General features: G+C 45.1%; 1 protein-coding gene and 1 long non-coding RNA gene across 2 annotated transcripts; one reads left to right on the forward strand and one right to left on the reverse strand.

Moving 5' to 3' along the window:
- Positions 1 to 109: 109 nt before the first annotated feature.
- LOC310691873 lies at positions 110 to 6,108 on the forward strand. Its single transcript, XR_014518592.1, has 3 exons — positions 110 to 202; positions 4,287 to 4,374; positions 5,691 to 6,108. It is a non-coding gene; the product is annotated as an uncharacterized lncRNA (long non-coding RNA).
- Positions 6,109 to 12,472: 6,364 nt separating this feature from the next.
- On the reverse strand, positions 12,473 to 24,625 carry LOC310691577 (phosphatidylinositol transfer protein beta isoform-like). The gene is made up of 12 exons (XM_083471437.1): positions 24,510 to 24,625; positions 22,411 to 22,441; positions 21,512 to 21,657; positions 21,296 to 21,437; positions 20,315 to 20,386; positions 19,934 to 20,008; positions 18,583 to 18,666; positions 17,618 to 17,695; positions 16,475 to 16,585; positions 16,097 to 16,219; positions 13,959 to 14,040; positions 12,473 to 13,498 (listed from the first exon to the last, which is right to left on the reverse strand). Exons 1-11 carry the CDS (start codon positions 24,527 to 24,529, stop codon positions 13,993 to 13,995), a joined length of 930 nt encoding a protein of 309 aa, XP_083327563.1. The 5' UTR covers positions 24,530 to 24,625; the 3' UTR covers positions 12,473 to 13,498; positions 13,959 to 13,992.
- Between the last annotated feature and the right edge of the window lie 329 nt (positions 24,626 to 24,954).

A 24,954-nucleotide genomic window follows, 5' to 3' on the forward strand; every position in this document is an offset into this window, starting at 1 on the left:
GGCTTCAAGATGGCTGCTTGACAGCGAGGTCAGCCATTGGTACATGTACCCAGTGCTGTCTACTCTGACTAATAAGAGTTCTGCTTGATCAGACCAAAGGCCTAACTTCTTTTCCCACAGTGGCTAATCAGATCATTAGCAGGACGTGTGTGCAATAGCCCTCTGTCAATTGCTTTTCGGAGGCATGGTATTGATAATGGAGGTAATTACTATTATTGTTGCTATTTTGATTTATTACCCACTCATCACTAGGGCTGGGTGATATATCGATATATTGACCAAAACCAGTTTGAAGTCTGTATCATGATATTGGTTTCATGATTTTTTACCTGGCAATATATAGCAAATCATAATGTGTGCTAAAGCTGGGCCACATATCATTCAAAACCAGTTTGAAGTCCATGTCGTGATATCGGTTTCATACTTTTTTTGACCTGGCAATACATTACGAATCATGGTGTGCCCGTCTGCTATGCAAAAATCCCAATGCGAGAAAAACTGTAAAGCCAACAAATGCCTCTACATAGCTCCATCCTTATTTCAGAAATCATTATATATCAGTATATTGCGATGTTTAGCTGGTGATATATCACAATGTTAAAAACCAGATATCGCCCAGCCCTGTCACCCTAAGGTTCCACAGTAGGTTGCAACCAATTGAAATGCGATACTGTGGTACCTCGGGTTAAGAACTTAATTTGTTCTGGAGGTCCATCCTTAACCTGAAACTGTTCTTAACCTGAGGTACCACTTTAACTAATGGGGCCTCCCACTGCCGCCGCATGATTTCTGTTCTCATCCTGAAGCAAAGTTCTTAACCCGAGGTACTATTTCTGGGTTAGCGGAGTCTGTAACCTGAAGCGTCTGTAACATGAAGCGTCTGTAACCCAAGGTAAAGGTAAAGGGACCCCTGACCATTAGGTCCAGTCGTGGCCGACTCTGGGGTTGCGTGCTCATCTCGCTTTATTGGCTGAGGGAGCTGGCGTACATGTGGCCAGCATGACTAAGCCGCTTCTGGCGAACCAGAGCAGCGCATGGAAACGCCGTTTACCTTCCCACCAGAGCGGTACCTATTTATCTACTTGCACTTTGACATGCTTTCGAACTGCTAGGTTGGCAAGAGCAGCACCGCGTCGTGGGGATTTGAACCGCCGACCTTCTGATCGGCAAGTCCTAGGCTCTGTGGTTTAACCCACAGCACCACCCGCGTCCCTAACCCGAGGTACCACTGCATTAAAATCAGTTAAAGACAAATTACAATCACAATGATAGGGGTGTGCAAGGCTGGCCTGCCACAAGGCACAGTGAGAAGGCTGCTTTGGGTGGCACAATCCCATGCGGTGGTACCATGCAACCCGGGTAAGAGAGGCTCAGGCGGGGTGGGTGGGCTTCAGCAGTGAAACAGGGCAGGCTGCCCCTGAGGGTGGGTGCTAAAAGTATTCATATCAAGGGTCTAATAGCAAAAGACTAGTGGTAATGGATAGCCTTGTCCTTCATGAATTTGTCTAATCCGTTTATTAAGTTATCCTCTACATGGGGCTACCTTTGAAGGTGACCCAGAAACTACTACTAATCCAGAATGCGGCAGCCAGACGGGTGAGTGGGAGCTTGAAAGACCTACATTGGCTCCCAGTACGTTTCCGAGCACAGTTCAAAGTGTTGGCGCTGACCCCTTTAAAGCCCTACATGGCCTCGGCCCAGTATACCTGAAGGAGCGTCTCCACCCCCATTGTTCAGCCCAGACACTGAGGTCCAGCCCCCCTTTGCTGGAGAAGTCCCAAAGTTCTGCAAATGCATTTACATAAAAGAGTGTTGCAAATGTTGCAAATGCAGAAATCCAAACATTTGCTCACAGACCAAGACTTGGTGTACAAACGTGGGTGTTCTGGCCACAACGGAAAGAAGTACGTTCGTCCCGTGAGAAAAACAGGGCCGGGAAGTTGACTTATAGGAACTCTGAAGAATCAAAGCACGTCTTCCCTTGTATGCAAATTCTATTCTCATTCAGTGTCTCTCTCTCCCCATCAGCGTCTAGTTTAGGTGGTTGGGGGGAGAGTATTCAGAAGGCTAGCTACTGAGAGCATTCGGCCAACTTCTCTAGCAAAATGAAGGCAACTGTACTAGGATTACTTTTAAGGCAGCAAGTGGTTGTAGTCCTGTCCTGGCTCCCTTAACTTGCTCCTGTCCAAACATCCAAATTCACCACATGGTCCATTTCTGAGCTACTCACTATGTGTGCCTTATTTAAAAATAATAATAAATCTCTGCCATATACCTCACATATTTTGCACACATCTCAAGAGGTTCTGTCATTCAGGCTGCAACCCCAGGCACACTTTGGCCATGTACACACTCCAGTTTACTCTGCATCCAATGCACTCCCATCACTGGTATGTGAAGCCATGTACACACATTAGCCACTATCCACACATATCTTGTCATTTGTTGAAAAATGCTGCATTTGGATGTGTTCAAACCACCTTTGATCTGGTTTGAAAAAGTAAACCACGGGAAGACAACCACAGCCCCTCTCTGCCGACTAGTGTGAGCAGATAGCAGGTGGCTTGGAAACAAATTCAACCATACCCATGTGTACAACAGCATGCATATGTGATTCAAAACACAGCAAAATCAAACGACCTTGCTGCATTTTAAGCCAGGAATGTGTACACAGCTCTGGTTGGCAGTAAGCCTAGAGATGGATGGATCAGTCTGTTCCCAGTCTATGTCTGTTCTGTCCTGACTCTGCAATAATCTGAAAATCTGATTCAATATTAATCACCAAAATCACATTTAAATATATATGTGTTTTTAAATATATATTTTGTGGCAATGTGTCCATTTCTAAAAAGAAAAAGAAAAAGTTTACCCTATAAGCATTTTAAATACATGTTGGTACTTTTTTGAAATGTGCAGTAAAACACAAATTTTAAAGGATAACTATATTTCAGTCTACATATGAGTCTGGTAAGTGTGGATCAGGCAAATTTCACATCAAATCAACAGCAACTAGAGGTGCTCGGTTGCCCCCAAGATTGGGGAGGCTCCCGGTGTGCATTGCATACATATGACATCACACACGCAGCACATGACATCACACACACATCCCCCGATGCTGTCTAGGCTGGTGCAGACTTCTGCGACATCATGCAAATATTGAGAGGGCCTAAGACTCCTCAGCTCCTAGAGTTGGCATGCCTGACAGCAAATGAATTCCACAAGAGGAACTTGTTTGTGAATAAGCATGCAGAGTATTGGATTTGTGTTTCTCAAAAGTATTCTGTTACATTGTAAAGACAAGTGGTGCAGCAACAAAACTTCTAGCTCATTTGCAAAGCTAAGCAAGGTCTGGTATGGTTCCAAATTGGATGGCGGACTGCATGTTGAGATTCCTACCCCCAGAGGCCAGGTTACGGTATTTATCTCTGCAAGCGGATTAAATGTCTCAAGCAATTGCAACAACAGTACCCCCAACTACACCACTTGTAGCAGCTGGCTGAGAACCAGTCTCCATGTGACAATAAATGTGTCACTTGAATTTACATTTGTATTTTACAGCTGCTACCAGGGGTAGAGTGGGATAGTTTTTAATCAGGGTGGGCAGGTTTATGCCATGGGTAGGCAAACTAAGGCCAGGGGGCTGGATCCGGCCCAATCACCTTCTAAATCTGACCCGCAGACAGTCTGGGATTCAGCGTGATTTTACATGAGTAGAATGTGTCCTTTTATTTAAAATGCATCTCTGGGTTATTTGTGGGGCATAGGAATTCGTTCTTTTCTTTTTTTCAAAATATAGTCCGCCGTCCGCCCCCAAGGTCTGAGGGACAGTGGACCAGCCCCCTGCTGAAAAAGTTTGCTGACCCCTGGTTTATGCCTTTTCGTTCCCACTGCAGTCCCAACAATATTTGCCCCCTTGAAGCTGCTGTTTGCTCCAGAAGTGAGGCTTCCATTATTGCCAGTGGGAGCTTCTCCCAGTGTAAGGCAAATTGCAGCTGAGGAGTGGCAACATGAGAACGGGCCTTTTCTGTGGTGGCTTCCAGTGGAATGCTCTCCACAGGGAGGCTTGCCTGGAGCCTTCATTACATATATTTAAGCACCAGGTGAAAACGTTTCTCTATAACCAGGCCTTTGCCTAATTAAACTATATACCGGTATGTCCTTTTAAATGTGTTTGTGGGAGCATGTTATCATTTTGTATTTTTATGTTGTAAACGGCTCTGTGATCTTCAGATGAAGAGAGGTACACAAATTCACTAAATAATAATAATATTTTTTCATGGTTTTAGCCTATGGCCTGGAGATGGCTGCTGTTAACAAACAACCCTTTTTTACATGATAAGCGCAGAGGAGGTTGATTTGCTGTAATCATCTCTTGTAGGTGTATAATGATTATTTTTATAACTTGTGGCTAGAGTTTTTGGTTTTGAAGCAGCAAAAAACCAGTTCCTGTTCTCTGCTGAGTCACAGTGTAAGAGTCACTGATAAATACCTAGCTAGTCACGTTTTCTTGAAAACAGGCACAGTTTCTTTATGACTATTTGTGTTACATTTGGAGCCCCACTCTTCCTCAAAAGAGAAACACGCATGCCCCACATTCCCTTCTATCCTGGGAGATGGATTGGGATGAGAGGCTGGCATGATGTAATCTCATGAGCTTTGTGAATGAGCAGACATTTGAACCCGGGTCTCCTTGGGCTGTGCCCATGACTCTAGCCACTAGACTGGAACCAACTAAATCAACTTCACCAGCTAACTTTAGTTCCCACTGAAAGCAATGGGACTAAAACTAAGTCATGACTAACCTACTCCATTGATTTCAGTGGGACCTAAGTTCAGTTAAGTTCCATTTTCCATCCTCCTGGCATGCACTCATTACAAAGACCTGAGGAACGAGATTATCACCCCTCTCTTATTGTCCATTCTGGGTCACCCAACCACTGCCAGTGTGGTGTAGTGGTTAAGAGCGATAGTCTCGTAATCTGGGGAACCGGGTTCGCGTCTCCGCTCCTCCACATGCAGCTGCTGGGTGACCTTGGGCCAGTCACACTTCTCTGAAGTCTCTCAGCCCCATTCATCTCACAGAGTGTTTGTTGTGGGGGAGGAAGGGAAAGGAGAATGTTAGCTGCTTTGAGACTCCTTAAAGGGAGTGAAAGGCGGGTTACCAAATCCAAACTCTTCTTCTTCTTCTTCTGCCACAGTGTCTTTTCTCCTGGCAGATCAAGAGGAGCAGATGACTGTAAAGGTTGCAAGGTTTCTAGCTGGGGCAATCAGAATAAGGTCCACTATTTGATTGCTGATTCATGACCCTAAACTGTGTTTTATATAATTGACTTTTTATTTTGTTCTGTGTACATCCCAATGTTCTTTTGCTGCTATGGCCGATGGCTGACGCAAATAGAGTTTCATTCATTCAACTGGATCCAGCCCAGTGAATTTTAGAGTGGATAGTGACCCTTGAGATCATCCATAGTTCAAACAGCTGCTCCGTGTAGGATCCCCAATGCAGGATGGGACTATGGCATTGCTGACCAAAGGCCACCCAGCCCAGTGATCAGCATCATCTGCACCTTAGTTTTCAATGGCTGATCTGAACAGAAAGGTTTTTGGCCTGCTGGCAGAAGGATAGCAAAGAGAGAACGAATTTTAAAAAATGTTTAAAATAACTTTTTCTTTTTAAAAAAACCCCAAAGCCTTTATTTTAGGTGCCAAATTCCCAATGGAGCAGAAAAGACTATGTATGCGACCACAGCTGCCCAGATATTATTGGACCAGAGATGGAAAGAGGACAGTCCTGACCAGAGAAGAATGGCAGATCAAGTTGATGGATTATGCCGAAATGGCAAAAATGGCCCGAAGAATCAGAAATCAGGAAGACCAAAACTTCAATAGGGAATGGGGGAAATTTACCTTAAAAACCATTGTAAACAGTTTAAATCATTGGTAGGATTTGAATAATAGTTGTAGTTTAATGGTGAATTTTGGATATAATGGAGATGAAAAAGATTTGGATTATTATGCAAGATGAAGGAGGAAATGATTAATAACAGGACCTACAAAGGGGAGGAGGGAAGTCCAGGAGATTCTTTGGAATCTTGTTTTTATGTTGTATGTTGTATGTTTCTTATGGTAAAATCTTAATTTGAAAAACCAAATAAATAATTTTTTATTTTTTTTAAAAAAGGATAACAAAGAGGGAGCCAATCTAACCTTTATTGTGAGGGAGTTTCACAATACTGGAGCAGAAAAGGCTCTCTTGTGTCACCACTAAGTTTGCTTCTGAGGGTTATGTTTATGAGGATTATGGCATCAACTTTTGTAGACTCATGACCACTTCCTCAGCTTTCCTAAGGTGTGTGTCTGTGTGTGTATCCATATAAATTGTATGCTACGCAATGAATGAATGTCAATGAGATGAATGGCAATGAGATGCAAAAGAACAAAAACATAACCTCCAATCAGTCTGTGATAATTAAATATATGTTAAATAAGCATGCCTTTAACATTTTAGGGATGCGGGTGGCGCTGTGGTCTAAACCACTGAACCTAGGGCTTGCCGGTCAAAAGGTTGGAGGTTCGAATCCCCGCGACTGGGTGAGCTCCCGTTGCTCGGTCCCAGCTCCTGCCAACCTAGCAGTTCAAAAGCATGCCCAAAAGTACAAGTAGATCAATAGGGAAGGTAAACGGCATTTCCGTGCACTGCTCTGCTGTCGGTGTTCTGTTGCACCAGAAGTGGCTTAGCCATGCCGGCCACATGACCTAGAAAAACTATGGAGTGGACAAACGCCAGCTCCCTTGGCCTGTAAAGTGAGATGAGCGCCGCAACCCTAGAGTCGTTCGTGACTGGACTTAACTGTCAGGGGTCCCTTTACCTTTACCGTAACATTTTACAGTAGCAGATTGAAGGTAATTGCTCAAACAATCATACAGTGGTACCTCGGGTTACATACGCTTCAGGTTACAGACTCCGGTAACCCAGAAATAGTACCTCGGGTTAAGAACTTTGCTTCAGGAGGAGAACAGAAATCGTGCAGCGGCAGTGGGAGGCCCCATTAGCTAAAGTGGTACCTCAGGTTAAGAACTGTTTCAGGTTAAGTACGGACCTCCGGAACGAATTATCGTATTTTTTGCACCATAACACTCACTTTTTTCCTCCTAGAAAGTAAGGGGAAATGTCTGTGCGTGTTATGGAGGGAATGCCTACAGATGGCCGGGGGATCTGCTGCAGTTGTGAGCAGAGGATCCATGGTTCCCCTTCCTTCCCTCCTCCGTGGCTCGCTTTGAAACAGCAAAGCGGGAGAAGAGCCGCTGAGTGGGGAGGAGAGAGGGACAGAGAGCCTGCTTCTTTAAAGGAGCAAAGTGGGAGAGGAGAGGAGCCGCTTACACAAGTATAAGCAGCTCCTGTCCAGTTGGTTCCTTTAAAGCAAGCAGGCTCTCTGTCCCTCTCTCCTCCCCACTCAGCTAGCTAAATAGCAGCAGAGTTTTTCAGCTCGCTAAGCCGGGGATGAGCAGGGAGGAGGAAGAAAAGCAGAGCCTGCTTGCTTTAAAGGAGCAAAGTGGGAGAGGAGAGGAGCCTTCTCCCCTTATACCCCTCTTCTTCATTATGAGCAGCATCCTTCTCCCACCCCACGCATGCTCCTTGTCCCTTGAGTGCTTTTCCTTCCCTCCCCACTTAAAACGTGGTTACAAAGGATCCTCAGGATTTTTGCATTGGGCTACTCCAAACTCACTGTCAGATCACATGTCTGTGGCCACAGCATGAACCACAAAAATCATACATCCACTGTTTCATTTAGAATATTTTTTCTTGTTTTCCTCCTCTAAAAACTACGTGCGTGTTATGGCCGGGTGCGTGTTATAGAGCGAAAAATACGGTAAGTTCTTAACCTGAGGTACCACTGTATTAGCACCTGTCCTGGAGCAGGGAAGCATTCAAAAGAAACAGATTCCTGGCACTGATAAGCTAATTAACCCAAGTAGTGTGTTTAAAGGAGGGGGGCACGGGGAGGAAGTGTAAGAGTGAGAGTGATGTGGAAAAATCCACCGGGGGAATTTTACAAGGGCAGAACTGGGTGGAATTTGGAAAAATATTACCCTTCTGGACACCAACTGGCATGGATTGTTTTTTAAAAAAACAAACAAACAAGAAGTTCCCCACTTCTAAAATAGCTTTCATTTATTTAAGTAAAAATGTTAGAAGAATAGGGAAGTGCCTGCAGTGGTCACATACTGACTGTTGTCCTGTAACTCAGCTAGATTGGTAAAGAAAAAGCATTTTATATGCGTTGTATATGCGATATAACACTGTGACACCAGATGGCGCTGTGGAGTCCTGTCTTTCCCTACTGGATTTCCCTGTATGAGTATACAACGCGTTTAATAGAATCGCTTCTTTGACGTGTCTAGATCCAGCCCTATGTGAAGAAGTATGGCAGCCACGTATCATGCTACACAGAGGACTTGCTTGAAGGAATCCTTTGATACATTGTCCAATCCAAAACTGGTTTCAAGATAAAAGAACCAACGGAAAGGAAAGAAACCGAAAGGGCCCTGAAAGTTGCCCATCAACTGTGAACACCTGGATAGCAGTCGGAGCAGGCCTTACGGGTCACTTGGTCAGTCTTTACACTATGGTGAGATGTACAGTATCTCTACTGAAATTATAGTAATGGTGTCTAGCTTTGTATACATATGCAATTATGGAAAATCTATTTTGCCGTCCGTTTTGGGAGAGGGCCACCCTGAGCGTCAAGGATTGATATTCCCATAATTGTTACTATAAGATAGGCATTGTGGAAAACAGGATGTTGGCCTAGGTAGGTCTTTGGCCTGATCCAGCGGAGGGACGGATCCAGCTGCTGTGAGCTGTGTCCCCTCAGCTGCCAACTGCTTTTACCAGCTACTAATCCAGACCCTCCAAGTATCCCTATTTTCCAGGGACAGTTCTGGATTTACAGAAGCCTACCCAGTTTCTGATCGGATTCCAAAATGTCCTTCTTTTCCTTAGGACGTCCCTGTTTTCATCAGAGAAATGTCGGAGGGTATTTGAGACTGTGATGCTCTGCAAGAGAGGACGGAGTGCATCTTTCTGTTTCAGTGGGGAGCTGAATCATGAGAGCGAGAGACAAGTAGGAAAAACAGCAAAGGGGATTTTAACTAATGCCAATGGAAAATCCCAGGCAGCCAGAGCAGAAACCTGGGGGTGGATGTCCCTATGGCCTCAGATGCTGCTGACTCATGGCCAGCTCAGCTCATCAGCAGCGGAATGAGCTCATCACTTTACTCTAGAGCGAGTTCCTCATACCTGAAAGGCTGTGGAACTGCCTTCCCACAATAGTGAGGCTGCGCGTAGATGCTTCTGGTTTTTTGCACACACAGCTCCTGCCATCACAAGACACCTTTCACAGGGAGCACACCTTGCTTGCTGCATCTAACGGCTGTCCACAGGGCAAGGATTGTATTTGGGAAGGGAGTGTATAGGTCAGACCCTGGGGTGCCTTTCTAGGAAGCCAGTCCCATCAGGGTCTTGACATTTCTTTTCAAATGCTAAGAAACAGAAAGTGAAATCAGTGATGCTCAAATGTCTTGTTTCCTAGAGCAGCCACTGTTTCTGAGCAGCAGAGCAAATAGTCCCTTCAAGCACCCTCTAAGATCTCACCATCAGTCAGCGAGTGGGAATTAGGAGTCCTCCTGGGTTCTCCCTGCCAGCTCCAAGAATGAGTTCGATCAAATTCAGGATTGCACAATTTGCGCCATCCCACTATGCACTGGCTGGGTCGGCAGGTGCACACTGACTCCCCGGGCATATAGAACCAAGCCCCTTGCAAGCCACCATACAAGGAGTGGTTGTGTTGTGTTTGGTTTGGCAATTTGCCCGTTCTGGAGGCCCCATACAGATGGGGATGCAGACGGGAAAAACATGGCCGAAGAGCACTTCGAACTAGGGCTGCCCAAAGATTTTATTGGCTGGGTCAACCAATTAAATTGGCTTTTTAAATAGGGTAAAACAAGTGTGTGCTTTAAATCTAAGCACTTAAACCTCAATCTACAGGCATCACACACCCCAGAGGCACCCCCCCCCAATCTCACCCAGGAGGGAAACCTTATTTTTAAGATGGAGATGGCTAACCAGCTAGAAAAGGCTTGTTTTCCTTGTTTTGTCATGTGAAAATTTCATTAAGCAGTTAAAACTAAGATCTGGGTGGGATTCCTGATGGGAATAGCACAAAAAGACATCAGGTAGCTGTTGTATGTGTGCTCACAACAGTTTTCACAATGTAATACATCAGTTGCCGATCGCCGAAGAATTGATGCTTTTGAATTATGGTGCTGGAGGAGACTCTTGAGAGTCCCATGGACTGCAAGAAGATCAAACCTCTCCATTCTGAGGGAAATCATCCCTGAGTGCTCACTGGAAGGACAGATCGTGAAGCTGAGGCTCCAATCCTTTGGCCACCTCATGAGAAGAGAAGACTCCCTGGAAAAGACCCTGATGTTGGGAAAGATGGAGGGCACAAGGAGAAGGGGACGACAGAGGACGAGATGGTTGGACAGTGTTCTCGAAGCTACCAGCATGAGTTTGACCAAACTGCGGGAGGAAGTGGAAGACAGAAGTGCCTGGCGTGCTCTGGTCCAGGGGGTCACAAAGAGTCAGACATGACTAAACAACAACAACATCACAATCAGTTGCAGGGACTGTCTGTTGTTGCTGAACTACAACTTGCATCACCTGAGGCTATTGGCTATGCTTGCAGGACCTGTTGGGGATTGTAGTTCAGAAACTTCCAGAGGACCAAAGGTTTCTTATCCCTCTATGCATGGTACTCAGACCTAAGACCTATTGATTTCCAGGATACTTACACCAAGGTAAGTAGGTATAGGATTTCAGCCTTATTTTAATGATTCCTTATAACAGACATAGGCAAACTCAGCCCACCAGATGTTTTGGGACTACAGTTCCCATTATCCCTGACCACTGGTCCCGTTAGCTAGGGATCATGGGACTTGTAGGCCAAAAACATCTGGAGGGCAGAGTTTGCCTATGCCTGCCTTATAAACAAGTATCCCCAATCCATGAGGGAAACACACGTTTTTAGAAGTTACAGTATTGTTAAATACAAGTTACTCGTAAAACTGTTACTAGAGGCATTCCCCTTTCACTCTCAGAATGCCTTTTCCGAAATGGCATTGGCTGTGACATATACACACATCATCTAAAAACAAAAGTATTCTCTCCTCAAAAAAACCCCAAACAAACCGACTGTCTTATGCAAATTAGTGTTGTTTTGGTCACTCAGTCCAAACCAATTTGATGCACGGACCAATATTTCCTTTAATCAGATGGCAGCCTTAGTTGAAACAAATTCTAAGAGCATGAATTAGTTCTACTGTGGCTTCAGCTTTTGGTCTCTCACTGGCTTGCTCTGAGCTCCATCCACGTATGTTTGGGGTTTGAAGGGAACAATCAAAAGCTGCAGCATATGACCTTGACCAGGCACCCCAACCTTTGGGCCCTCCAGATGTTTTGGACTACAATTCCCATCATCCCTGACCACTTGTCCTGTTAGCTAGTGATCATGGGAGTTGTAGGCCAAAACATCTGGAGGGCCACGGGTTGGGGATGCCTGACCTTGAAAATGCACCTTTTGTGGGATTCTCTTTCTTGCCTTATGTTCTTTAGGGTGTGGTTAGGAAAGGAATAAGACCTACTGGCCTCTGCAAACATAGCCAATGGGCTGAGATGGTGGGAGTTGTAGTTCAGCAACATATAGAGGGCCAGAGGTTCCTCACAGCTGGAACAGGAAGTAGAGCTTCTCTTCCATCCTGCTGGGGAAGCAGCAGCAGCATTAAGTCAGTTCTTGCCTTTCCCCACAAGGAAGAACAGAGAGGTGAGGAAGGAGGACTGAGCAGGTTTGTAATTTATTCTGGAAACTTCTGCATCAGGTACATAAAAAATACCCAGCACACGAAAGCACACACACCAGCTTCTCTCTAGCCCATCTTATACTGCAGGAAAGGAACAAAATAGGAGACCAAAACCTTTGGGTATGTTTAACCTGGAGAAAAGTTGATTAACAGGTGAAAAAGTAGCCATCTTATTCAGTTCCTGAAAAAGTTGCCACATATGGGGTAGATTTGTTCTGTGCTGCTACAGAGGGAAGGCCCTCAACTACAGGATCTAAGGACAAGCAGGTTTTCGATGAAACATTTAAGAATAACCTCCCGACTGTATGAGCTGTTTGTGAGTGTGAGCAGGATGCCTTAGAAGGTGGTGGATGTTCCCATGGCTAGAGGTGCTCTTGCTGTTGTTTTTTATTAAGCAGAAGCCAGGTAACTAAGTTATCCAGATCAGCAAATTTCCTCCACTGACATAGGGTTGGACTTGCAAGATCTCACCCTCCTCTATGAGCCACAGCAGCCACTAACCCTCCCTGTGTCTCCCACCCATCCCACAACAAGGAAACAGCACAAGAACTCAACTTCAAGTTTATTTGTTGTTTTACTTTTTTAAAAAAAGATTTCAGTGTTTTTCTTGCTTAAAAAAAATACTGTTCAGATCCTTAGTAATGCACTATTGGGCCTTAAATGCCTCCACTTCCCCCTCACTTAAGACCCAAAGGGGCAGCTGAAATGTTTCTGAGTGACTCTCCCAAGTGGGGGGAAATTACATGCCCTTCCCACCAACACAACGGGGAAGTGAGGGACAAGGAAAAGAAGATTGAAATAAAAACAAACCAACAGCCTAGGAGTGGAGTTCAGTGCCATTTAAGAAGGAGGAAATGAAGGGTCAAGAAACAGACACTGAAAATTTTAGCCACATGTGGCCTTCTTTGGAAAACAGGGCAGGTCAACTTTGCTGCCTAAAACAAACGAGTCAGTTTAGTGGCACGTTTTAACTCCACCATATGGCACGGGAAGAACCGAGAGTGAAACTGCTACGGTCATTGTTCCCCACAATCCCAGGAGATGAATGTGGTGCTGAAGCAGCGCTTCCATGCCTCTCCGAAAGACAATTTTAAATCCACAGTGAAGGCAAAAATGATGCTCCTTATATAGTTTCACTCGTTCTCTTCCTCCCCACCCCCCGTTTAGGCATTCCTGATCTTCCTTTCCCTTTGGCCTATAGAAAGCCCCTCCCCAACCCAATACAATTTCAAATAAGGTTAAGGTTAATCTTATTAATAGTCATGCAGCCCTGCTCCTGCAGGGCAAAAATAAGAGAGACACCCCCACCCCACCCTGGAAGGTCCTTGCCTCCCCCTTTTAAGGCCCCACTTGTGGTGAGGGGGGCACCTATTAATCCATGATCAGTAAGAAGTAAAGGGCAGTTTCCTGGGGTTTCCCGTGCCGGCAGAAGCAGGGGCAGTTTTGAATACAGTATTTTCGGACCAGAAGGACGGAGAAGAACGGGGACCCATCTTCCCCTCCCAAGGTGGCAAGGGGAGGGAGAGCGGAGTCCCACGAAGAGAGGTCCAATCTCAGGTCAGAAAGGGCACTGCACCTGGGATAGAAAGAAGACAAAAAGGAAGTATTAGCAGCGAAAAGCAACAGCTTTCCTTTTCTCATTTAATGTTCTTTAAAAAGACAACTTGGCCTTCTCTGCGTGGCAGGAGCAAACAAACCAAAAAGTCTCTAGTTGACCATAGTTTCTGGTTTCATCTGATCCAGGAAACGATGGTTACCAGCTCCAGAACAAAACCATAGTTCTAAGTTGCCTTAATATCGTTGCTTGTTCCAAACGTGGTAACTGTATCTCCCAAGTTTTGACAATACGGGAAACTTTGCTTAATCAGAGGCACCCAGGCTTGTTTTCTCATGCCACAAATTGGCTGGGGGGGGGGCATAGGTACATGCATATCATGGCTTGATGAGGCCAAGATATGATCACTGTCTCCTCCCACCCTCACCCAGAGTTTCCACCCATAACTATGTAAAGCTTTCCACTCTCCAGTTTCTTCTACCTTGTTACTTCTCGGCCCAGGCAGTAGGGGGCGCTCATTCGTCCCCTGCAGTCATTCCTCTCACAGTGCCCTTCTGGCGTATCTGCAACAAAACAAGATCCTTCAGCATCTGGGTAACTTCTGGTAGTACTGGCTGTTCACTTCCACATGGCCTTGCCAGAAAGATTTGCCAATAAATTAAAAAAGTTTTTTTAAAAAAAAAATCAATAATCAATTACAAGTGTATTTAAATGCATCAGCATATTATCAAACATTATAGGGTTTGAGGGTTCAAAGCATATTTAATACTCTCTGGGCAAGACAGGAGCCACATTTAATCCCAAAGTGCAAAATGGGATCTATCTATCAACAAAACACTTGTATGTGCCAGTTTTCCCCCCCTTTTATTTTAAGGAGGAACAGATTCAAATGAAGGCAGGACTCCTATATATTTTGTAAAAGTTGTATAGAAAAAGGTTTTAATCATCAAAAACTAGAAAGGTATATATTTACAAATATATAAAATATGTTTACAGAAGCATAACATATTTATGTAACTATACATTTACAGACATTAAAAAACTACAAATTGAAGAAACAATGGTAAGCACATTAGCAGTTAAATATTTTTAAAAGAGGGGATTTTTGCAGTGCATCTCTTACAGCAGTGGGAAAAACCTATGCCTATCAAATTATCTTCTTCCACATTAATATCCAATTGTGGAAATCTTCGTGCCTCTGTGGGGAACTTTTGGTGCGCCATATGCTGCTGAACTACAACTTCCATCATTCCTCACCACTGGTGATGCTTGCAGGGGCTGATGGGAGTTGTAGTTCAGGAACGTATGGAGGGCCAAAGCTTCTCTCACCCATAAGCAGATCAACTGAGTTTTAAAACAACTGAATCTACATAAACTTGCATATGACTAAACGCTTTTGAAGAAGGGAAAAAAGTATACCCGACTTTAGATAGCATATGTATAGGGTGCATACATATCTATAAGTTTTAGATGGCATATGTCTTGGAAGTGGAGTTCCCTCCTGTGAGAGACTGAAGAGGGAATGCTTCTCCCAAGATGGGGTCCGCCATTGGCAATTTTCATGTTTCAGGATTTGAATCAGGGTTTTCCGCTTCTATATTAGTGGATCAAAACCACATCGACTAAATTAAACCTATGGCCCTAGCTGGAAACTTCTCCTCAACGGAACAGTGGCAGTGATTTTTTAAAAAATCCTGCCTGGCAGATCTGCAAAGCAACTCGGCTCATTGAAATCAACAAAGCCTCAAGACTAGCTGCGGGAAAACAAACAGGAAAGAGAAAGAAAGAGAGAGAGAGAGAGAGAGAGAGAGAGAGAGAGAGAGATTGGATTTGATATTCCGCCTTTCACTCCCTTTAAGGAGTCTCAAAGCGACTAACAATCTCCTTTCCCTTCCTCCCCCACAACAAACCCTCTGTGAGGTGAGTGGGGCTGAGAGACTTCAGAGAAGTGTGACTAGCTCAAGGTCACCCAGCAGCTGCATGTGGAGGAGCGGGGAATTGAACCCGGTTCCTCAGATTACGAGACTACCGCTCTTAACCACTACACCACACTGGCTCTAAGGGTTTTAACTAAGCTTCTACAAGTGCGGACTGAGCTGGCCATGAAAGGCCTTTTTGGGAAGGGAGTTTCACAATAAGGAAGCCATGAAAAGAAAAGGCCTGGCTGCTTGACCCCATCCGCCTTACTCTCTGACAACAATGGCATCTGAAGCAAGCGACCCGGAAATGATCTCAGAGATCAGGCTTGTAGGGCAAAGCCATCCTTTAAGACCCAGTGACAGGGAAAGTTGTACAGTGATACCTCTGGTTACGTACTTCATTTGTTCCAGGGGTCTGTTCTTAACCCGAAACTGTTCTTAACCTGAGGTACCACTTTAGCTAATGGGGCCTCACGCTGCTGCTGCGCGATTTCTGTTCTCACCCTGAAGCAAAGTTCTTAACCTGAGGTACTATTTCTGGGTTAGCGGAGTCTGTAACCTGAAGTGTATGTAACCCGAAGTACCACTGTACTTCTGGCCTTCCACCCACAAGAGTTCAAGTACAAAAGTAAGGGAAGCTCTCACAACCCAAACCAAGTGCCCCTCGCACCCGCAAACCTGGTCCTCTGCCCCAAAATACCTCATCAAGCTCCCTCTGTGTCTCTTCCTCCATCCGTCGAATGTCAGCCATGGTTAAATCCACCCACTTGTCCAACCAGCAAAATAGCTGCCTATGGAAGTTGGTAAAGAGGCGTCTTTCTTGCTGTAGGAAGAGAAGAAAGGCTTCAAGAAAACAGGATGACAAGAATGCAAGAGACCTTGAAGTGGGGATAATAGTCCACACTCTGAGGGGTTGCATTCTGCAGAGCAAGCTCAAGATGGGGTTTTTTACCCCCACCTCTTCCCGCCCCTAAAAAAACCTCAATGACGCTGGAGAAAGTCTCAAATCCCACTTGCTAATATTGCTCTGCCATCTGTTACTATCCAAGCAAGCTCCAACGCCTCAGCCTGATCTTACCTTTTGGATAAATTTTTCCACTCGGCCCTGAAGACCCCACCAGCGGAACTTCACACTCACAAGTTTGTAGGCACACATGTGGGGGCAATCTTCATTGTTGGCTAGTTCCCGCTAATGGACGGGAGATAGGGGGGAAGGGGAAGGGGGAGAAAGGAAGAAGCCAGGAAGATTAGGCCTGGAGTTGCCGCTGAAGTTTCAAAGCAAACTTGTGGAGATTTCTCTTATAGGTGAAACATCTGAGGGGGATTTGCAGGGATGAAAAATAAATATACCCCTTTTTTATATTTCATTTAGAAGTATTTACACCATGCCTACGAACCAAAGTTCTCAAGGCGGCTTGCAATGTATTTAAAACACAATAGAACAGACAGCAATACATACACCTTTGCCCTGATTATTGTAAGTTTCCCCCCTGCTGTGACCCCCAACTGTCCCCCCCCCGTTTCCCCCCAACAGTGACTGCTGTTTATGTCTCTCACAGCCCCAGCCCTGGCAGCATTAATAGAAGGTGGTGGGTGTAGCACCTTTCAGTATTGATAAGACCCAGCCTCGCTCCAAAAAATCCTACAGCCAGTTCGTGCACCCAGTGACCACTGCAACCCTTGCTTTCTCTCTTGCTGCCATGACTAAAAGGTCACAGAGAAGGCTCCATCTTTTGGGTCTGGTGCCACAGCAAGTGCACATTTTGCTTTGCTAAGATGAAATCTGCAGACCCCTGGGGTCCCACTACCACTACCAAAGCCTGTCTTCAGAACAACCAAGAGGCCCGAGATGTATGGATGGGAGGGAGCAGGACACTTACGGGCTGGTTCGCAAGTTTTGCTATCATCCGTTTATCTATTACAGTGGTGCCCCGCAAGACGAATGCCTCGCAAGACAAAAAAACTCGCTAGACGAAAGGTTTTTTCATTCGCGATTTGCCTCGCAAGACGAATTCCCCTATGGGCTTGCTTCACAAGACGAAAATGTCTTGCGACTTTGTTAAACCGTTTAAACCGTGCTTCGCAAGAAGAAAAATTCGTTAGACGGCAAAAATTGCGGAACGAATTAATTTCGTCTTGCGGGGCACCACTGTATTTCATTTATGAATTGCATCCCATAAGGCGTCTTGAAGCAAATTACAAGACAGGGGACTGGACGTACCTTCCAGTCAGGACCAAGAGGCCCTCTGCCCGTCTTCAGTGATTTGAAAAGAGCCGGGTCTTCATCTGGCTTGTAATCCTGAAAGATAAGAAAGCAGAGATGAGAATGTCAGCAGTATGAGATACAGGGGGGCAGAGATGGATAAATGCCATGAAGATCTTTGTTCGGCAGGTAGAAAAGCAGTCAGAAAGGGCAGACTCCTCTTGACACAAAAACAGGGCCTGATAGCATCTAAAAACCAAGAGCCAGCCCTGAAAGCAAAAGAGTACTGTTTTGGATACTACGAGCAGTGCAAAAAGTTGAGCCACAATGTGGTTTTAGTCATACCAGCCGTCACCACCACTACTGTTACTTTCACTCTAAGGTGAAGGTACATCCTTAGAGAGAATAGACTAGTCACTTGGAGGCGAAGAGAAAGTGCTCAGCATATGCTCAGAGACAAGCTCTCCACTCAGGGGCCTCTCCTCGCTCAGAGTGGGAGATCTCCTTTCATCCCTTCTGTAGGCTATGGGCCAGCAGGAACAAATGAAATCACAATGTGGAGCCTGGCCAGATATAAGCAAACTTCCTTTCTCTGTCAATGTTGGGGGGATAAAGGAGGGAGAAGGAAGAGGAGCGAGTTGTGTGTGGAAATGAAGGCCCCTCAGGCCAGGTAGTGGTGGGCAGGATAGCTGTAGCCTAGAATTGCTGGGGTACAGTTCTCCTGAGCTCTCCCAATCTAGAGCAATTCGAAAGAACAAATGGTTCCAAGTAGGGTGTTTGCAGATGCTACAATAACCAAAAAGATTCCCTTTGTGCTCACGGCTTTCACACTCTACAGCCACAAAGGGATCCTTCTTTCCTATCAAAAGCAGTCGGCTGGAAGGGCACTTTCCCTCCCAGAATTCCCCTGCCTTCTGTGTCATGTTAACCTTTGCCAAACACTCTTCCAACTGCCAAACAAAAAAAGCAAGGTTGCCTCTTACGTCATCTGACACTTGCGTCCGATCAGCGACATCTATATGGACCACCTCAACATCTTTCCAAGTTTCCGCATCGAGGCTGTGGACCTGTAGAGAGAAGAGTTTTTATGTCCTCACCCAAAACAAAAATGGGAGTCGCCAGCACTGAAAGTTTGACTGGGCTTTGTTGACTTTTTAATATGCTTCTGTTTTATGATATATGCTTTGTACTGGCCTAAAGACAACGAGTGTTAGGCAATCAATGTGTTCAATTTAATAATAATAATGTATTTTACATCAAAACACACAAGATTTGGGTGGGACCTTAAGAGAGCTGTGCATAAACAAATGCCAGCAAGCCTCAAAGAACTGAAGCAAAATTGTAAAGTAAAGTTGGCCAAAACTACTCCACAATGATGTGAGAGATTGATATAGTCATACAGAAAATGATTACTTCAAGCTATTGCTGCTAGATGTGGTTCTAAAAGCTATTGAATCATAAGGTGTACTTAGTTTTGCACACATGGCTTCTCCATTATGGCTTTATTTTTGCTAAATAAATCGTGACGCAGAATAATATGTCATGTGTTGTTCTTCACCTGAGGTTGTATTTACCTAATTTTAAGACCTGCTAAAAAACAGGTGATTGTTATGTTTTCATATGTAAAACCACAGAATTCAATTTTCTTATGACTGTATAGAAATTAAATAATAACAACATACATACCCAGATTTGCTTCAATAAAAATCACAGAAAGTTTAATACCTTAAGACTGCATCCCTCAATACTGCCAAATATTTCAGTCATTTAGAAGAGAAAAAGACCTCTGTAACCCCAAACTGCATCCAATAGCTAATGATAAAGCATGTTTCTGTTCCATACAGTCTCCTCTAAAGTGCTTTCAAGATCTTTGCAAGAATAAGTGCTTTATTTCTTATTATATATGCAATGGAACTTTAACAAAGTCTAAATTATTTATCCCAGCTGGTATCTGTCCTGGATCTGAACTGATTTCCTGTACGTGGTGTTATTTTAAAGGCATTTTTATGTTTAATTTTTTGTGTTTGTTTTGTATTCAGTTGTTTTTACATATGCAACTATTTTATATACGCCATTGTATTGTAAATCACTTCAAGATACCTCACAGGAAGCAACTCATAAGTGACATAAACAACAACAACAACTATTCCGGATACAAAGTATTTTCTTTTTGCAGAAAGAAAAAATTCTGGTTAATCAAATACCACCACCACCCTAATAATAAAACAGTGCATCTGTGTCCACGGTCTTTCTATTAATAGAGAATAAAATTCAGCAGGACTTGGGCACCCTGGTTCTGTGGATAAAACATGGCGTTTCATTCCCGTCACTTACATTGTCTTGGTCACCTAAATCTGGTTTGTGCCAGGTTTCAATTTTGATGAAGAAATCATCCTTCATATATTCATTCTGTCCAAAAAGGAAAGGGTGGGGAGGAGAGAAGAATGGTTACCCAGAATACTTTGTGGTAACAAGAGCACACACAGACCTAAAGCCACACATGACTTGAGCAGACATATTACCCAGAATGCTCTGCGACATTCTGGGGTGTGGGTGTGTGACTCATGAGAAGTGGACTTCATGGGTTAGGAGGTGTGCCATAGCTTACTGGAGATAGGCGAGGACACAGATGTACCCAGAGAATCTGAGGAAGTTGGGGTTCACTGAGAAGCGCTGCCTGCCCACCCACAGATGTCCCTTCCCCAAGTCACTTACCGTAATAACTGCAGCAGACGGGACCACAAGAAAGAAGAGAAAGACAGAACATGTTAGTGCAGGATAATGAAACTAAAAACCTTCCCTAATCAGCTTGATGTAAGTCTTCTCTAGCCACACTTGCCATATATGTAACCCAAATCACACAGGACAGTTTTAGCCCAATATATCCAGCAGGTTAGACAAAGTGTGGAGAAGCTATGGTCCTCCAGTTGTTGCTGAACTGCAACTCCCATCAGCCCCAGCAAACATGGGCAAAACCAGGGATGATGGGAATTGTAGTTTAGCAACATCTAGCGGGCCAAAGGTTTCCCACACCAGTTTTGACTGTCCCTGAACTCTGATAATGTTTCCTGCTGGACTGGACGGGGCGTGCGAGTTTGTGTAGAAACCAACTGTACAAATGTAAAATTTGCATTTGTTGGTTCTCCCACTTTTGCCTCAGGACACACCCAACACTGTCCAAAGAAAGTTGCCCAAATGAGAATGTGGCCCTTGGCTTATGAAAACTTTCCCAGCACTTGCTCAAAATGAATGTTTATTCAAACTCTGTTCTGTGGAAACTTGAGGTTCCTCTGGCCTGTGTCAATGAGAAGAGCAGTAATGTAAGAAAAGGGTTTCCCAATAGGCTGCTTGTTGCAGGAGTCTGCTGGGTGCATTTCTAGGTTATATTCTCAGCTTAAGAAGAGCAGTAATGAATGGGGTGTACAGCACTTCCAGAATCTCTGCGAAACAACCCCTGGATTTTTGCCACTCAGCCATTGTTCAAAAGAATCGTTCAAGATAGAGAGTTTGGAAAAAAATGAGAACACTCCAGACAAATTTGTTCTCCTACCAAAGCATCTAGGTAGGACAGGGTTTCGCAAACATGGGTCTCCAGCTGTTTTTGGACTACAACTCCCATCACCCCAAGCTAGTATGACTATTGGTTGTAGTCCAAAAACAGCTGGAGACCCAAGTTTGGGAAACCCTGACTTAGAGAGTCCCAGTTACAGACATAGCCCCTTCTCCCATCCCTCTCCCTGGCTCACCCGTTCGACAATAGGGATAGGCATTCCAGGCTTTCTCGTGAACAACTAGGGACCCCTCAGGGGCGAACATCTTAATGAATCCAGGTACTTTGCTGCAAGAGAGAGAAAAACAGGGCGTCAGAGGAAGCCCATGCCTTTGGATGCCCGTGCCCAGGAATGACCTTACCTCTGGAGGTGGTAGATCTTGTGGGTGAACTGCCCTCGTTCCCCTTCACACTCGTAAGGTTCATTTTTTAGCACCTCAATCCCTTCGCCGCCGCCAGTGTTGTTCTTGCTGGCTTCAGCAACAGAGAATAACTGCCCCACCTGATACTGAAGAGGAAAAGAGCAGAGGTTGGAAATGGGCATTTTAAACAGGAGAGTCGAGTTCAACATGTCCCAAAAGGAACTCATCCCAGTTCAAATTTGTCCCTTTACAAAACAAAGTAGTTGCCTTCAGGTCACAGTTCCAAGTTGATCCAAATGATCCTCAAGAATTTTTTTCAGTATTCAAAATGCTCCTGTGCTGAAGTATAAAATAAAAGTATAAAATAAACTTAAGATAAGAGTCTATAGAGTGAAAAGCACAGATGAGAGAACGAACTTGAGGATAAAACTAGAAATCGTTCAAAGTTCTAAGCTGAAACAAATGTAATTCAAGTTTTGATCACTTGGCAATTCTGGAAACTACTTTCAGATGTAGTTTAGAGACTTTTGAACTAATCTGATGAAGTCTGTTAAGCTCATTCCAAGCACTGGGAAAGAGAGAAGGGGAAATACTCCTGCCCCATTGGCACAGGTCTTGGGGACGAGAAATGCCATAGGAGTCACTTGGCAAGGCCTGCCTGCCCCAACTCCTGCTGGGTGGGGGGAGAGAGGGAGAGAACAGGGAGCCAGAAAGAGAGACAGAAAAGGGCAATGCCCTTTTGGTTTTTGGTTCTGGCCCCACCTATGAAAAACAGGAAGAAAAGCACCCTAAACTTTCTGCTGATTTATGCCAACCCATTATCCCCCCCCCCATTGATTAACTAGGGGGTCAGCAAAGTTGCCCACTTCCTAATACCACAGCATGTAAATGGAACTTACCTCCTCTACGGAGCAAGGCAGCACAACCCGGCTGGTTTTGGAGGATGGAGATAAAAGCAGCGGGGGGGGGGGGGGAAGGGAGAGGAAAGAGAAACAAGAGTTAGAGAGGGAATCCTCCAGTGCCCAAGCCCTCACACTCCACTGCCACACGCACCAGATAAAAAGCACATACACACTTTATTCACCCTGGAATGTATTTAACAGACCGTTCAACAAAGACCATTTATAAATAGCACTACTGTTGCATCTGAACTATCATTATCAAGTTTCTAGAAAACTGCCACTAAAACTAGTCTTAAAACAACTTACAATATGATATATCAAAGTGTACAAAAATTTAGAAATACCAAAGAACAAGCCACAACGTAAAATGCAGCTTTAAAACAGTAACACTGAATTAATAAGCAAGCCTATCGAATACCACCAGAGGCCTGGAAGTAGAGGAAGACCTTACCCGGTGCCAAAAGGTATTAAACTTGACACCAGGTGGGCCTCACCGGGGAGACCAATCCATAGATGGGGTGGGAGGAGAGAGAAGCCAAAATGTTCTTTCCCTTGTTGCCAATCACAGGACCTTTCTTGGAGGAAGAAGAAAGCCTCTGATGACAACCACAGGGCATGTGTTGGCAGAGGCATTCTGTTAGGTATTGGGGTCCTGAACTGTGAGAAGCTTTCTAGGCTAAAATCAGAACTCTGAATTGGTCTCAGGAACCCATTGGGAGCCACTGAAGCTGGGGCAAATGAGAGTAATAGGTACTTGTTGTCTGGTGCCTATTATCAGTTTGTCAGCTGCACTGAACACTCGCTGCAATTTCCAAACAGTCTGCTAAGGTGAGCACATATAGAGCACATTGCAATAACATACATATGCAGGACCCTGGTATCTCAAAACTTGAAGGCCGTGTACATGGTATACTTTTAAAGTACCATTAGAAACACACGTTCCCTTCAAAAAACTATGGGAACTGTAGTCCATTGAGAGCTGTTGGGAATTGCAACTCTGAGTGGTAAACTACAGTGCCCAGAATCCCAGGAAGGCGGGGGAGATGTGCTTTAAAGGTGTTGCAGAAGTTTCGCTGAAATCGAAACACAAAGCAGATTGTCTCCTTTGCCCTGAGGAAGAGCACACTAATATGCACAGAGAATCTTCCTAAACTCACAGTGCAATCCTAAACAGGCCTATACAGAAGTAAGCCTTACTGAATTAAAAAGGGCTTTTTCTCCCTGGAAGTGTGCTGCATCCCTTGAGGCAATGTTATTGTATGTGCCAGATGAAATAAGTTGGACTGTCATCTCCCCACCCCCAAGGTCTTTTCTCCTACAATTCTCCTCCAGCGCATGCCTCAGCCAGCTTTAACAAAGATAAATCTGCTGCTGCCAACTTCCCCTGAAACAGTGCTCAGCGTGATTTGCGGTAACACTCTGAAACTGCAAACATTTCGTGTTTCTTCCGAAATAAGTTCCTGGAAATCAACAGGCCTTAGTTTAAAGAAAGTGAGCCGAGCAGAGCACAAAAATTATGACGGATTCAGGGATCCGAGGATGGCACTTATTATTTGTTCTCCTCCCTCACCGATTATTCCATTGAGCTTTGGTGAAAAAACATGGGTGGAGGGTGGGGAAGAGGGGAAAAAAATACATCGAAATGGAGAATAACGGTATAAACTATAAAGCAAGCCAAGTGTGGAGGCAGCCAGGCCGCCTCCTGTCGGGAAAACATGCCGGGTCAGGGACCCCAGATAGATTGCAGGACTAGGTGTGCGAAAAACCTCCTCGCAGGGTAAACTGAATGGGCCAAGGCGACCCCCCACTTCTGCTTTTCAGAGGCATATGAGAAAGCGCCGCCCGTTACACTGCAGAAACAAAAGGCCCCATTCATCCAAAATATCAGATCTCACCCAGCGCACATTATTAGGCGCTCTAAAAACCCCCAGCAAAATACAGAAGGAAGAGCCGTAGAAAGGGCAGCCATATGTAGACGGGTCCCTTGTTTATCGCCCACCCATTTTTAGGAAAGCCCCCTCCCCACTGCCTAGTTAACCCTTCCCATGCCCTGCACAACCCACGCTGGCGCCCCCCACACCCCTCCCAGTACTCACAACTCTTTGATCAGCACCATCCTCCCGTCCCTCCGGCACCCCGCACGCCAAATGCACCAGCCCTTTTCTTCCTCTTCCCCCCTACCCCGGCCATTGACGCCACTTCCGCCCTCACTCTAGCGCCCGCTCGCCCGCACCTGCCCGCGACGACGCCACTTCCGCCCTCACTTGGGCTTCGCCCGAGCAAAGGCCGGCCACGTTGGGGAGGAGCAGGTCGAAGGGGTCCTCTTGATTGACAGCACAGGGAAGCCGGGGAATGACGGGACGCTGAGGGTTGCATTGGACACAAATGTCCACTAGGGGTCGCGCTCGAACCGGGCGTTCGGAATCGGCTCTGTTGAAAGTTCTTCTGAGATATGTGCAGAGCGCCTTTCTAGTCGTATTTGAGAAAGGGCAAGATCACTTTCATGCGTTTCAAGGATTTGGTACCCCGCGCGAAATTGAG

This window comes from Podarcis liolepis, assembly GCF_965112155.1.
Source record: "Podarcis liolepis genome assembly, chromosome: 13".
Classification (NCBI taxonomy): domain Eukaryota; kingdom Metazoa; phylum Chordata; class Lepidosauria; order Squamata; family Lacertidae; genus Podarcis; species Podarcis liolepis.